The sequence below is a fragment of the Psammomys obesus genome, unplaced genomic scaffold (assembly GCF_907164565.1).
Source record: "Psammomys obesus unplaced genomic scaffold, mPsaObe1.curated_primary_1811, whole genome shotgun sequence".
NCBI classification, from domain to species: domain Eukaryota; kingdom Metazoa; phylum Chordata; class Mammalia; order Rodentia; family Muridae; genus Psammomys; species Psammomys obesus.
In genome coordinates this window covers 12,136,451-12,152,694 of record NW_026590062.1, presented here as the reverse complement: position 1 = coordinate 12,152,694, position 16,244 = coordinate 12,136,451, and the positions used below count along the sequence as shown (strand labels likewise).

General features: G+C 41.2%; 1 protein-coding gene across 4 annotated transcripts in view; it reads left to right on the top strand.

The window, feature by feature from the left end:
- The window catches only part of Clip1 (CAP-Gly domain containing linker protein 1), a 117,001-nt gene that overhangs the window by 66,793 nt on the left and 33,964 nt on the right, over nucleotides 1-16,244 (top strand). For 3 of the 4 annotated variants that reach the window (XM_055605741.1, XM_055605740.1, XM_055605742.1), the window contains 7 exons: nucleotides 862-919; nucleotides 1,395-1,478; nucleotides 2,244-2,400; nucleotides 6,444-6,609; nucleotides 6,696-6,911; nucleotides 12,533-12,649; nucleotides 14,842-14,948. In XM_055605741.1, coding sequence (XP_055461716.1) covers nucleotides 862-919; nucleotides 1,395-1,478; nucleotides 2,244-2,400; nucleotides 6,444-6,609; nucleotides 6,696-6,911; nucleotides 12,533-12,649; nucleotides 14,842-14,948 — 905 coding nt within the window. Of the gene's footprint in view, nucleotides 1-861; nucleotides 920-1,394; nucleotides 1,479-2,243; nucleotides 2,401-6,443; nucleotides 6,610-6,695; nucleotides 6,912-9,129; nucleotides 11,398-12,532; nucleotides 12,650-14,841; nucleotides 14,949-16,244 lie in introns of all 4 variants that reach the window. The other variant, XM_055605743.1, reaches the window with a different exon arrangement.

Here is a 16,244-nt window from a genome sequence, read left to right as displayed (position 1 = left end):
TGCTCAGTGGCTAAGAGCACTGGCTGCTCTTGCAGAGGCCCTGGGTTCTGTTCCCAGCACATACTCAGCAGCTCACAACTGTCTGTGCCTGTGGTTGCAGGGGGTCTGCATCCTCTTCTGGTTTCTGTGTGTACCAGGCATGAATGTAGTGTATAGGCATGTGTGCAGGCAAGGCACTCATTCACATAAATCTTTTAAAAGATCTGTTGTTAATGCTACTTAAAAATTTATTTCAGGAAAACCACAAGAGGTTTTGTTTTGTTTTGTTTTTAGTCTTATTTTGTTGTCATGTTTAGAACAGACCCTAAATGGTAGGTGGCAGATGGAGCGATTCTGCTTAAAGAGATCTGGGCACAGATATTAGACTTGAATTTAGTTCAGATTCTCTGCTTACCCTCAAAGGAAAAAAACAAAACCCAGAACTCTGCTTATTATCCAGGCAGATTTCTTTTCTTTTTCTTGTGCTTCTTTTTTTCTTGTATTGCGGATTCAACATGGAGTTTTGTCCTTGCTAGGCAAGAGCTCTACGACTGAGCTGCATCCCCAGCCCTCAGGCAGATTTCAGATGAGAAGGCAGCTCTTGGAGGGTTAGTCATGGCAAAGCATGTTCCTGCACTGCATGTAAATATGTTTCCTGGTCATACACTTAGATGTAGATATACATACATACACGCACATACAAACCCCACTCATGTATGTACATGATACACAGTTGACAGTCCATCGTTGCTCACATGTTTTAAGTGCATTAGTCTCAATGAAACAAGATACAAAAAATAAATAGTAATGTAACTAATAGACACTTTCAGTCTTTTTCACCTAAAATCCTTGTATAACGAATATCTGTCTCGTTTTCTTTAGAAAGAAAAGTTTGCCGATGCTTCAGAGGAGGCAGTTTCTGTTCAGAGAAGTATGCAAGGTATGTCTCACTGAAGTATGAGCATAAAGTTTTAGGGTATCGTTAGGGCGGTGAGGGCTGGCTTTGGGTGTGCATAATGTAGTCTTATGTCATAATTTTGCAAGTTGTACATTGCACAGAAAAAACTGCATTCCATGGTTTCCTGAAGCTTCAAACTTGTTATTTCTTTTTTTGACCTAAGTTTTGATCCATATTAAAATCTGCATAGTCCTATGAAAGAATGGTCTGATCTACACATTTGCTATTGGGTTTTGACTGAAGGAGGAAAGGAGAGATGCCTAGAAAAGGCCTAGACCTCCTAACGTACAAACCCGGTGAGGCAGCAGAACTGTATGCTTCCCTAGTCTCAGTGTGTGGTTGGCAGCGAGGCCTTAGGACCCCTATATCCTCAGAGCTCATGAGCATTTGCTTTGATTGGTTATAAGCCATCCTATTAAATGTGATATATATTATGCTTTTAACCTTGTCCTAATAGATACTGTAAATAAACTGCACCAAAAAGAGGAAGAGTTTAACATGTTATCTTCTGAACTGGAGAAGTTGAGAGAAAATCTAACAGGTAAGGTGATGTCTCCTGATGACTAGCCATACATACAGTAGGGGGCCTAGGATGAGAGTTCATGTATGTTACAGTAGCAGATCTGCTAGTCAGAGAGATACCGCATCATTTTGTGTGCAGCGTAACGCTTGCTTGAATCTGTAACCCCGAGCATTTCCTGTCTTCTCTCTTTTACCAAAAGTCAGAATCTACCACTGATGACACTGCTGTCCTTGTTCTGTGTGTTTCACACAGACACACATACAGCTGGCCACTTGTTCCCTGCCTCTACCCTGTTGTTTCTTCTCAACGCATGCCAGAGAGTCAGATCACGTGACTTCACTCATTAGAAGGTGTAGTCCTTGCCATCTCCAGGAGTTTGTCTCAGACTCTTCTTGTCCTCACCCACTGCACTACAGCCATATCAGCCGCCTTGATTTTATAGGTCATATCAGGCCACATTCCATTTGGGGTCCTTTGGCCTGCTTCCTGTTTCCTATCCTTTCTTCAGGTCTTTACGTAAATGTCAGTAATTCAAAGGGTTCCATATAGTATTTTACTCTTCCTCCTTTCAACATCTTTTCTCTACTTCCAGATTTCCTCCTAGCACTCACCTCTTTGCATTGTACTGTTTCTTTCTTTATCCTATTTATTATGTCTTTGCTGGAATGTGATTTCCATACAGGTAGAGATGGCTATCTGCAACTATCCCCAGGGTAAGGATGCATTCAATAAATTTTCTTGCTCTTAACACAACAGTGCTATTTCTTTTCTGTATATATTCAGACATGGAGGCAAAAGTTAGAGAGAAGGATGAAAGAGAAGAGCAGCTGGTAAAGGCAAAGGAAAAATTAGAAAATGACATTGCAGAAATAATGAAGATGTCAGGAGATAACTCTTCTCAGCTGACAAAGATGAATGATGAATTGCGTCTGAAGGAAAGGTATGTATGACTTCACTGGAGAGCCTGCCTATTGTGGAGTAGGTTCAGCAATAAGGTCTTGATAGGGGACCACAGCTCAGGGTTGCTGGATGGACATAATCCCAGCACTTGGGAGGCAGAGGCAGATGGATCTCTGTGAGTTTGAGACCAGTTTGGTCTACTAAGTGGGTTCCAAGTCAGCCAGGGCTACATAATGAGACCCTGTCTTAAGACAAAAACAAAACAAAACCACCAGGAAAACAAAAGGCTCACGGTTGTCCTGTTTTAAGGCTTCCTGGCTCTTCCTTTTTCTCTTTATGTTTCTGTTTTTTTAGTTTCCGTTTTGTTTTTTGTTTTTCCTTGTTTTCCCTCCTTTCAGGTGTGTGTGTGTGTGTGTGTGTGTGTGTGTGTGTGTGTGTGTGTGTGTATGTGTGTGTGTGTGTGTGTTTCTGGGGGATTAAAGTCAATTGGAGCTACACTCCAACTTTCTGTTCCTTTCTCCTGTGTAACATTTGTTGTTTTTTAATATTCCACCCTGGTTTTAAGTATCAGTCAGGCTTGTTCAACAAGTACTTTTACTGAGCCATCTCACTAGTCCTTGTTTGACCTAAAATGAGGTCTACTTTACTTAACTTGTCCAGAATGACAGAGTTAAGGAATATAGTAGAAATCATAGACTGTCCAGGGACTTGGGAAGACAAGACACTTGTTTAATAACTGCAGTAACTGATAAGTATTCTCTGCTGACAAAATGAGTCAAGTCAAGCCAAATTTAAAGTATAAAGGCAGGTTTATGAAGTTGCCATGCAGACAGGGAGACAGAGAAGAAGGGGAGGAAGAAAGGAAGAGTGTGTGCACACAAAAAGAGAGGAGAACCATGTTGTTGTACTTTTTAAAAAAGCTCTTTTATTTACATTTTTATATCTCGTTCTTCCTACTCCACCCCAATCCCTTCCAAGACCTCAACACCAGGTAGGAGAGAAAAAGGGTTAATGGGAGAGGGGGTACAGTTCTCTTTGCTGCTTCCTGCTGGATAGGGTCGTTGGGTTCCTTGGAGCCAGTTCAATCCTGGTTGCCGGAGATCTCCAACTTCTTGTCTCACTGCATCAACAGCAACAGGAACAACATGGGGGAAGCAGCAGCCTTGTTCTTTCTCAGAAACTCCACACTCTCTGTGCTCTGGCATTTATTCTATCTCTAGAGGCCTCGGAATTAAACTATCTGCAGCTAGCAAAGAGCTCCTCTCAGAGCCTGCACAAGGCAAATAGTTTGCTGCTGTGGACTGTCTGAATCAGGCCCACATCACACACCTGGAATTAAAATGAAACCACGTTTATAGCCACAACAGAACCAAAATGTCTGGATTATATAGGGAGGAGCCTCTGGGTAAGAGGAAGCCCAGCCCTTGGGCTGGAAAGTTCAGCATAGAGGTTTGGGTATGCCAGCCCTGCCCTCTAACAGGTAGGGGCTGAGGGATGCTGGGAGAAGCCAGAGGCCAGGCCTGCTTTGATATGTTAAATAGGTACCTCAGCTTCTGAAACCTTAAAGTAACATTTTTTACAGGACCTTAGAGATGTTTGTGACTTCCTTCATTGTGATGACAGGAAACAGTTACTGAGGACTTACTGTGTGCTGTGTACTGTGCTAACAGTTTATATAGGGTTTATTTTTCTATTTTAAAGAAAAAGAAGCTGAGGCACACTTGAGGTCTCACAACTGAGCCACTTGTGTTGATGCTCTTACATCTTTTACTAACTTAGATTTCTGTAGTACTAAAAGTTCTTTTATCTTAAGGTCTGCCAATAATAGTAAAGTCTATTATTCTTAGGTTATTTTTTGTTTGTTTTTTGATACAGGGTCTCATGTAGTCATGGCTGTCCTGGGTCTCAAAGAGATCTTGCCTCTGCCTCCTAAGTGTTGGGATTCAAGGTGTGTGTCACCACACCCAGCTGATTCTGAGGTTCTTGTTGGCCTCCCTCCCCTTCTCAGAGCAGTCAGGTAGAAATCAAATACTTAACAAACGTTTTGGAGAAGATTTTAGAAGCATTAGAATTTTACTTTGTAAAGTATTAATACCTGGGGCTGGAGAGATGGCTCAGTGGTTAAGAGCGCCGTCTGCTCTTCCAAAAGACCCAGGTTCAAGTCCCAGCACCCACATGGTAGCTCACAACTGTCTATAACTTCAGAGATCTGACATCTTTACACTAATGCACACAAAATAAAAGTAAATAAATTTTAAAAAGTATTAATACCTTTAAAATTACATCGATATCCAGCCTTTCACCCATACAAAACAGTTCAAGGCCACTGGTTATTGGTGACCTTGTGTTTTGCTGGCAGCTTCCCTAGCAACTTTGGTCCCCTTTGCTCTGAGGCATCTACATATGTAGCTGTATGCAGGGCCTCCAGAGGGCGCCACCTCTGAAGGTATTTAATTGATACAGCTAGCACTATCCCTGGGCTTCCTTCCTATGCTTGTTAATTCACCTGATGACCTTGATTCTAGACTAAGGTCCCATGCTTTCTCTTTCCACGGGGAGCTATGTGGTTCTCTTCCTTTTCCTGTGTTGTGTATATGCAGGTGCAAGACAAATTCCAAAGTTGTTCCTCAAGCACAATCCACCTCAATTTAACAAGGTCTCTCAGTGGCCTGGAAATCATTTTAAGTAGGCTAGGCTATCTGGCCTGAGAGCCCTAGGGACTGGCTTGTCTCTGCCTTCCTAGTGCTGGCATTATAGGCTTTTTATATAGGTTCTGATGATTGAACTCAGGTCCTTGAGCCTGCAAAGCTGAGCTGAGCTATCTCCATCTAGCTCTCTTTAAACAATTATTAATGGTAATTTTTGTGTTTTCTTCTCCCAACAGTCACATAAATGAGCTTTTTTTTTTCATCTTTTTCTTTTTTATTGATTTATTATTTATTATTTTATTACAGTTTATTCACTGTGTATCCTGGATGTAGGCCCCATACATCCACGAGCTTTTTGGTAACCTCGTCTGCTGAAAATTTGAAACACATTTTATTTAATATTTTTTCTTAAAATTTTTTCTAGATTAAAAACACCTTAATTTTTTTAGATTTGTTTATCTTAATTTTAATGTGTATGTGTTTTTCCTGCACATATTTAAATTCTCTATGTACATTCAGTGTTTGCAGATGTCAGAAGAGAGCATTAGAATCCCACAAACTGGAGTTATGAATGGTGTGAGCTACCCTGTGGTACTAAGAACCAAACCTTGGTCCTTTGCAAGAAGAGTCAGTACTCTTAACCCCTGAATCAGCTCCTTTGCCCTATCTGCCTGCCCGCCTGCCTGCCTATCTCTCTCCCTCTCTATCTGATTCGAGACAGGGTCTCTGTATTGCTCTGGCTTTCTTGGAATTGCTGTATAGACCATACCAACCTTGAACTCCCAGGAATCTACCTCCCTCTCTGTTTCCCAAGTGTTGGGATGATAGGTGTACACCACTACACCTGGTCCAATATATTTATCTTATATTTATTTATTCATCTATTAATATGAAGTAATAAATTCTTGCAGTTATAGTAGTTATTATTCTAAGTTATTCTTCAGGCAAGTTATTTTAAAATTTGTCTTGATTTCAGGTATTATTATACATAAATTTTGCAATCTCTGATCTAATTGTTATTTATAACATATATTTTAATATACCTCTTCAATTTAAAACATGAGAGATCTAGATGTGGAGACGGCTCCATAGATGAAGTGTTCGATGCACAAGCTTGAGAATTAGAGTTCAGATCCTCAAAATCTAGGTAATCCTAGAGTACCTACAGTGATGGTAGGTGGAGAAGGAGAATTTCCCAGCATGAAGCAGTAAAAAGAAACCCTCCTTCAAACATGGTGGAAAGTGAAGACTGGCACCCAAGGTTGTCATCTGACTGCTATGTGTGGTACTATGGTGTATACATGTTTGAACTCACATAGGAACACACACACACACAGAGTGACCATGCATGCAGACATATACATACTACATACACACATAGCATATGCACATGTATAAAGAACTATCTGACAATTTATATTGAAACTTATTCTAGATCTCTGGAAGAACTACAGCTAAAACTTACAAAGGCTAATGAAAATGCAAGTTTTCTGCAGAAAAGTATTGGGGAAGTAACTGTTAAAGCTGAACAGAGTCAACAGGAAGCAGCCAAAAAACATGAAGAAGAAAAGAAAGAATTGGAGGAAAAATTGTTGGAACTGGTAAGGAGAATGGAAGGGGACTGCTGACAGAGCTCGTGGGCAGTCACTGTGTGGCAGATGTCTTACCTCTCCCTTGGGCTCTGCAGGAAAAGAAGATGGAAACAAGTCACAACCAGTGTCAGGACCTGAAAGCCAAGTATGAAAAGGCCAGTTCTGAGACAAAAACAAAGCATGAGGAAATTCTGCAGAACCTACAGAAGATGCTGGTGGACACCGAGGAGAAACTGAAGGCTGCTCAGGAGGTGAACAGACGCCTAATGCAGGACGTGGAGGAACTGAAAACACAGGCTGAGAAAGCCAAAGTATGTTCTGGGTCAGAAATAGTGCGACTGGTTCTGTCTTAGCTAAGCTCTGTCGAGGGGCAGATGTGATGTGTTAGACTCTGCATGCATGGCGGAGTGGGAAATTGCATCTTTGTGGCTTTTGGTGTTCTATACAGCTGTTCATCCTTTAGGGGGAGGGTAATGGTCACAGGTCTCTCCCCCAAATGTGCTGGGTAGCCATTACCACCCACTGTGTTGCTTGTCCCTTGTGGTTGCAACCTCTTACTGTTGCTTGGGCTCTGTCTGCTTGAGGTAGATTCCTATTGGGAAAGCCGCTGCCTCTGATCTTGGCTGAGCCTGCTCCACCTTACACTAGGGTTAAGAGAGACAAATGTCAGCAAGGCAGGAGGCAGAGGCCCAGAGAAACAAGTGGGCATTGTGTCAGAACTGGAGGGAGCCTAGCTGATGAGCTGAGTCCTGTAGGTATAATTAGAACTCTGGAGAGGGCTTTAGTGTCTCCAGGAAGACTCTGTGAGCTTGCTGATAAGGAAGCTGGGCTCAGGTAAATCAAGAAAATACCTTATTAGTTGAAAATAGTTACAACTTGGTATATTGAATTTCAATTTTTGGTGTCAATATTGTATTTGCCCCCAATATGTTATTTTACTTTGGTAACTTAGTAAAGTTTACCCTTCCCACTACTATTTAACTTTTTTATTGTTCAAATTTTTTGCCCTAAATGTTTACTTTTAATGCATCAGAGAAAGATTTATGTACACGTTTACTAGAAAGAAATTATGAAAGAGAATTTGAAACTATTAAAAAGCTCTTGTTAAGGCTAGGGATCTGGCTTAGTTGTAGAGTATCCACCTACCCTGCCCTAATATCAAATCCCAGGACTGAAACAGAACAGCAACGCAAACCCCAAATGATATAATACATGTCAAGTGCAAGGGGGTGCAGTTCCTCCCTTTTACATGCTATCAGAGCATTCTCCTATGCCCTCTTTCCTCAAAAACACTGCCAGCTCCATTTGGGGGGGGGGGTATGATTCCCATGTTTGATGCTGCCTATGCTGCCCTTGTCTTGAAACCCTTCAGTTCTTTAGACTGCATTTCAGCATTCTTATGTGAAGCTGCACTGGCTTTGGTGGTTTTATATTAAAATCTTTTTGTTTCAGTACCAGGATTATTCCTCTTCCAAGTCTAGATATCTGACTTTAGTGAGTTACAGACTTTGGAGAATCTGATGAGACCTGATTCTGTCATTCCCAAGCAGCCAGCATGCTTATACATCACTTCAGGAGGCCACAGAGCCGGTTAGCCAGTGACCCAAAACTCTGCTGTCTATTCCAGTAGCCACTAGCTAGATGAGGCTATGTGAAGTTAAATTTTCACAGCTGCACATTCAGCTCTCTAGGTGGACTTGGTGCATTGCGAGAGCTGGGGGGCACATGTCTATTTGCTAATATCCATTCCATCACAGAAAATTCAGGGTGGTACCAATGCATTAATCTTATAAATTAATATGCTTAAAAGAACACTTCATAGGGTTGGAGAGATGGCTCAGTGGTTAAGAGCATTGTCTGATCTTCCTAAAGACCTGGATTCAGTTCCCAACACCCACATGGCAGCTCACAGCTGTCTGTAACTCCAGTTCCAAGGGATTTGACACCTTCATGCTAATGTACATAAAATAAGAATAAATAAATAAAGTAAAAAAAAAAAAAACCCACTTTATTGTAGCAAGCAAGGCCTAGAAATTAGTCTGCATTTGAGAAACATATATATGATCCCAGAACTGACACTCTTAGCCTATTGACTACCCTGCTGTTAAGTAAGGGCTTAAACACTGATAGACTTTCCCTTGCTATCCCTCCTATTAATTAGACTATAGCAGCCTATTAAAGTTATACCCACCTATCTTTGATTAATATATACTCACCTATTAAAATATACCCACCTATCTTTCTTTGTTTTGCCCCTGACATACTTTTGAAAAGTTTTTAAAAGTAATTTCATATATTATTTCAGAGAGAAACAGCTAATAGGCACTTTGCGCAGTTAATTTCGCTTTGTGCTCCCCCTTCATGAGCTGCTTCTCTAGTTCTTACCCTTTGTTATTCAGGTAGGTTTTATGAAGCTTATTGTGAAAAATTCTGAACTTTCATGGTTTAGGCCATGTTAAGTTATTTGGGCTTGCATTTGTCTGCTTGATTTCATTTTGTTCCCATTCTTTCCATCTTTTGTCCCTGTAGTCGCTAACTCATTTGTTAACATCAGCCAAAAAAGAGATTGAACTAATGTCAGAAGAGCTGAGGGGTCTGAAATCAGAGAAGCAGCTTCTTGTGCAGGAGGCAAATGCTTTAAAGTTAGAGAAAGGTTCACTCTTATCAAAGCTTATAGAAATGGAGACCAAGATAACTTTGCTTCAGGAAGACCAACAGAAACTGTGGTCAGTAAACGAAACGCTCCATTTAGAAAAGGAGAAAGTCTCAGAAGAAAAGCAGGTTGCTGAAAAACGCTATCAGCAGGAGCATCGGGATAAGGAGTCTCTGGTGGCTGAGAAAGAGAAACTGCTTAAGGAAATCAGTGTTGCCCAGGAAGAGCTCTTGAAGATGCAAATGGAGAATGATTCCCTGGAAGCCTCCAAGGTGAGCATGCAGGTGCTCATCGAGGAGCTCCGCTTCTGCAAGGACAAGCTGATGGCCATGTCAGAGAAGGCCCAGGCAGAGAAAGAGCGCCTGGAGGGCCAGGTTCAGAAGCTCACTGCTGAGAACATGGTCTTGGTCAAAGACAAGGATGACGTCATTCAGAAACTTCAGAGTGCTTATGAGGAGCTTGTGAAGGATCAGAAGGCCTTGGTCCAGGAGATCGAGGAGCTCACAACGGAAAAGAAGTCAGCCACAGAAAAGCAGATGAACCTCGACAATACCTGCATCACCCTAAAGGCAGAGCGGGAGAACCTTCTCCAGAGCAACAGAGACCTGCAGTTTGAGAAGGACACACTGCGCCAGGGCCAGGAGAAGCTGAGCGCCAGCCTGGAGGCCACCCTGCAGGTCAAACAGCTGCTCAGCATGGAGGCAGAGACGCTGCGCACGCAGCTGGACTGTTCGACCAAAGCGCTGAGGAAAGCAGAGTTGGACATGAGACAGCTCCAGACTACCAATGCAAGCCTCACAAAGCTCCTGGAAGAGATAAAGACCTGTCGGGCGATCACAGACTCGGAGTGTATCCAGCTTCTCCATGAGAAGGAGAGCTTGGCAGCCACTGAGAGGAAGCTCCTGGCAGAGAAAGAGGAACTGTTAAGTGAAAATAGAATCATCACTGAAAAGCTCAACAAGCACTCAGAAGAGGCCATGCATCTTGAGATAAGCCTAAATGAGAAGATCACATACTTAACTTCTGAGAAGGAGATGGCTTGCCAGAAAGTTGCTAGGCTTAAAAAGCAGCAGGATAGTCTCTTGAATGAAAAATCAGCACTAGAGATGCAAAATGGAGATCTCCTTGCTGAGAGGGAAAATTCTATCAAGACCATAGGCGATCTTAAAAGGAAGTATGACCAAGAGGCTGCAAACAGACGAATAGTTGTGCAGGAGAAGATGAAACTGCTTGGTAATATCGATGCTCTGAAGAAAGAGCTTCAGGAAAGAATGAAGGAAAACCAGGAGCTGACGAGCAGCAAGTGCGACCTCTCCTTGATGCTGAAAGAAGCTCAAAATGCCAAAAAGAATCTTGAAAAAGAGCACACCAGCATGATGCAGGCAAAGGAGGACTTGAACGCTGAGCTGAAGACTTGCTGCTGCGAGAAGAACATCTTGCTGAGGGATGGCTTGAACCTGCAGGAAGAGTGTCAGAAACTAAATGAGGAGATTCAGGAAATTCAGCAGACGTTAATCCTGGAGAAGGAGGCGAGGGCAAAGGAAAATGAAAGCTCTTTATACGAAAATAACAAGCTTCATGGGAGAATAGTGCTCCTAGAGGAGGAGATACAGGAGTTAAGGGTGTGTACTGAACAGCTCCAGACTGAGAATTTCACACTTGCCCAAGAGAAGACCAACTCAGAGCAAAAAGTGGTGGAAATCATTAAGGAAAAGGAACTCCTGAGTGCAGAGACAGCTCAGCTTGCTGCCAACATTGAGACCCTAAAAAGTGACTTTGCTGCCCTTTCCAAGTCTAAGTTGGAATTGCAAGAACTACACAGCTGCCTTACCAAGATCCTGGATGAGCTCCGGCTGAACCACGAGGTGGCTTTGACCGAGAGAGCTGAGGTGCTTCAGGACAAAAAGAACCTCCTGGCTGAGAAACGGGAGATGATGCTGAGAAATGAAGAGGTCCTGAAGGAGAAGGAGAAGCTAGAAGAAAGCTACTTCATTCTCCAGAAAGAGATTAGCCAGCTGGCCCAAACCAACAGCCACATGTCAGCCAATCTCCTAGAATCCCAAAGCGAAAACCGTACTTTGAGAAAAGACAAGAGCAAGCTTACCCTTAAAATTAGAGAGCTTGAGACCCTTCATTCGATCACGGTAAAGTGAGAGGTTCAAGTATTGAGCACCCAGACTCCTCACTAACTGTGCACTAACATTAGCGGCTTAGGTGATTTCTCTTCATTGTGACCTAGGGAAATCTACTTGATTAAGCCGTCTGTGTTTGTATGTCCAGCTTTTCATAACAACTGGAGAGGTTGATTCATTACTGAATGTCTAATTTTAGTAGTCTTCCCTCATTTCAAAAAACCCCTGAAAACTGTGAATAAAAAAGATTCTTTTTCTTTTTTTAATTTAAAGACAAGCTTTGTTATCTGTAAAAGGTAACTTTCTCAGAGGCTTCAGAGCAGTATTAGAATGTACATACACTGAAATACAGTCTATTTTATTCATTGTGTCTGTCCATTTGGAGGTGGAAGAGGCCACTGAAATCTCAGTGGCTGATAATAGAGCATATATAATATCAACTTCTCATGAAAATTATTAAACCCACCAAATGAAATTTTAATCAAATGTCTTAAAATAATTTTATGATTTTTGATATGCAGTAGCTAACAGTTTGTATTAATATATATATATCTTTTTTATTCACAGACACAGTTATATTCATTACTCAGTTTCTCTCATAGATTTTCCCATTCAGTATCTCTCATGAAACACTTGAGCCTTATGTTATAATCGCCCAAATAATTTATATTATATGAAAAATTCTTAGCTTAAATTGAGTGACTTCAAAAGCCCCAAATTGAAATAGCCAGAAAAGTATTCTATACTTAACTGGTTAATTTAAGAGCCATTCAGTTATATAGGATTGTTCTTCATCATCATCACCAAATAGTCTGTCAGATATAAGTTAGAAGGATAAGCACATGCTTGTCAGTGTAACTCGGAACTTGGATGTGGGTTTAGAGGGTTGAGAGAACTTGGAAATGGTTGAGTTGACTTCATGAAAAGTGCCATGGGAAGGGCCCATCTCTTTGTTGTCCTTCACAGTACAAGCCCTTCATGTCCTGGCTTGTTTGCTTTAGGGTTGGATTGATGAGTCTCATCCTCTGTGTGTGCTGCTTGGCCACCTAGACTCTGAGAGAACAGCCTCAGTAGGGCATTCTGAAAGTCCCTGATGGTGCCGAGAGAGTGCCCATTTCCTTTTCTCACTGTGTCTCCTTATGCTTAGGGTGCTCAGACTGCAGAAGATGCCATGCAGATCATGGAACAGATGACTAAAGAGAAGACAGAAACTCTGGCCTCCTTGGAGGACACCAAGCAAACAAATGCAAAACTACAGAATGAAGTAATAAAATTTAAATGTTTTTGTGTTTGTTCAAAGCTTACCAACTTCATGGGCTGTTTAGTTACTTAACTCAGGAGTATGTCTTTTTTACTTACTTTTAGTCACTTTTGATTCTTTTTTAGTCATTTAACTCAGGAGTATGTGAACAGGCTTGATCTGTGTTAGAGTGGAATGTACACCATGCCATGATAATGTTAAATAAAATCCATTTTGTACTTAGTAGCACTAAACTTTAAGGATTCAGAGTAACAGAGTAAACTATAAGCATGCCTATAGACCCAGTACTTGGGTGGTAGTAGCAGAAGGATTAGGAATTCAAAACTCGTCTTGGGTTACATGAGGTCCTGTCTAAACAAATGAACAACCCCAAAAATAAAGAGAGGGCCTTATATTGTGGGGTTCTTAGATAGCTACTTGGTGGCACTCTTTCCTTTTTATCCTATACATTTTCCCCTCAACCTTCTCCTAATTAGGGATACCAAATTCCATTTTCCTAGCCTTGATATAGGCATTTTCTTGGCCCACTTCAGTATTTACATCCTTTTGTGTCATCTTGAATGAGCCATTTCTGGAGCTGGGCCAAATTTGTGGCATCAAGTTATTTCTGTTCTATCTACAAGGAGCATTTCCCTTTGGACCTGATGCTCTGTTTCCATCTTCCCAGCTCACAAAAATCCTTCCTGAAAAGCTGCTATCTGAATAGCCAGTTATCTTATTGAAGTGGGATGTGAAGTTCTATATAGCTTCAGTCACAGGCAGGTAAAACATTCAGAACATAGTTCAAAGGAAGGGACTGCTCGGTAGAAAAGTTCCATGAAAACCAGGCCTCCTTGTGCAAGCCTAAAGACCTTCCAAAATGGACATTTTGAGGCAATCAGGGTAAGTAAAAACTTACAGAGAGTACACTCAGATTTTCAAGATTTTCCTAGAGAATGAGATCAGGCAGACTTCTGTCTTCCCTCAGCAGACCAGTTATGGACAGACTACAAGGTAGACAAGCTGTTTCTTGGGCCAACTGCAATGCTTTATTCCTTCATTCATAAATATTGGATGATAAAGGACATAACAAGGTGGTAATGTTAAAATTAGCATGGTGATTTCTAGATTCCTGGTTGATGGCATGTGACATGACAAAGTGAGACAGCTCTCTCCTCTAGTTATAAGAGACAAGGACATAAAGCCCAGATTGCTAGCCTGACCCCAGAATTGCACTTTGTATGGTGGATGGATCAGACAGGCTCCATCCATTCTAGGAACTCCAACCACTTGCCAAAAAGCTTCTGCTCAGTTACCTTCCATTCATGAAATGCCTGACTTTCTCACTAGAGAGCAGGCACTAGGAAGCCTGCAGGACAGTGGGTGGATGGAGTATGAGTAGCCTTCAGTTTCACTGCATGGCTTCTTCCTCTTCATAGAAATTGCAGATGGATAACAACCCCAACTCCCGTAATTGCACATGGTTGATTTAAATAAATAAGTTTTGTAATGAGAATTGCATAAGTTTAGAACTGACATTGGAAATATCTTTATTACTAGTCAGTGAGAGAAGGAAAGGGTTGTTTGGTTGTAAAGATTGATCCTTGATATTGTTGCTGTTGACAACATATTTCTTGCTTTTTAAAGATGGACAGTTTTCTCTCTCTTTCTTGAGACAGGGTTTCTCTGTGTCACCTTGGTTGTCCTGGACTCATTTTGTAGACCAGGCTGGCCTCAAGCTCAGAGAGATCCACTTGCCTATGCCTCCCCAAGTGCTAGAATTAAAAGGTGTGGACCACCACGCCCAGATAAGTGGACAGTTTTGAAGGGCAACCTCAGTGGCAAATACTGAGAACTATACAAAAGCTAACAAAGGCAGACATGGTGGTGCACACCGGTAATCCCAGTGTGTGGAGGGCGCCAAGCTAACCAACCAACCAAAAGCATGCACAACTAAAGAAGCTCCTGTCTTAATACGCCAGCAATTAGGCTTGACATTTGGTCAGGTACACAGGGAACAAAGACTGAATGAGGAGAAGATATGCAGTTTATGACTTGTCATCTGTAATCTCTTCTGCAGATGACTCCCCTGCCACTTCTATTACAAATGACTCATTTCATCTATTTTTAAGTACATGTTGTTGTGAACAATTTATCCAGCCATGTCACTGAAAAATGAAATAATTTCATCATTTTTTCTCCTCTTGGTCTTTAAGTTGGACACACTTAAAGAAAACAACTTGAAAAACATGGAAGAACTGAACAAATCAAAAGAACTTCTGAATGTAGAGAATCAAAAAATGGAAGAGTTCAAGAAAGAAATGTAAGTTTGTCTCCTTTGGGGAAAATTATTTAAGTTTTAAAAAGGAAAGCAATAGCTGAAAAATTATAAAGTAGTTGTCTTATCAGTCCCCCACAATGCATTTCCCAGAAGAAAATTCAGGAACCAACCGTTAGAATCCCAGCTAAGCCAAGGATCAAAGGGAAGTGTGCTAGCTGCTGAAGTAAGAAACACGGGGTTTAAACAAAGCTCTACAAATACATGTTAAACTTAAATTTGTGTGCTTGCATAACAGCTGGTCATACATGTAGAACTATAAAACATTTTTGTTAATAAATACTTCAGAATCTGGGTGTGTTGGTGCACATCATTAATCCCAGCACTCAGAAGCTGTGGCAGGTAGATCTCTGTAAATTCCTGGCCAGCCTGGTCTACCTATCAAGTTTTAGGACATGTATGGCTACATAAAGAGACTCTCCCCAAAACAACTAAATAAATAAGTCAAAATAAATCTTTCAAAACTTATCTATTTATTTATTTATATTTTATGTGTATTGGTGTCAGATCCCCTGGAGCTGGAGCCACAGATAGTTGTGAGCTACCATGTGGGTGCTGGGAATTGAACCCAGGTCCTCTGGAAGAACAGCCAATGCTCTTAACCACTGAGCCATCTCTCTAGTCCCCTTCAAAACTTAATAGAAAAAAAGAGTTATGGCACATACCTATAATCCCAAGTATTTGAGAATCTGAGACAGGATAATTGCTGTGAATTAGAGGGCAGTCTGGCCTACTGTTAAGTTCCAGGACAGCCTGGGTTATAGCTCCATTTATCAAGTGGAAAAAATGAGGACCTGAGTTGAAATCCCAAGTACTTACATAAAACACTGACTATGGTGTTACATATCTATAACTCCAGTCTTATGGGGAAGAGACAGAAGGCCCCTGGAGTTTGCTGAACATCTAGTATAACTGAAGTGGTGAGCTCCAGGTTCAGGAGAGACCCTGTCTCAAAACACACAGTGGAGGGAAGGGAGGTGAGGGTACGACTAGGAAGAGAAAAGGAAGGGGTCTGTGATCAGGCTGTAAAGTTAATAAATAAATAATGAAGAAAAAAGCATAAAGTGGAGAATGACTGAGGAAGACACCTAGTGTCCACCTCTAGCCTCCGCCCACATGGATACACACATTCATATACACACTTGTGCACACACATTCACACACATGAATAAGAGCACTCATATCAAACAAAGAAACTAACATTTTATATATTTTTTTAAAAGGATGCATTTATTTATTTATTTATTTATTTATTTATTTATTTATTTATTTATTTATTTA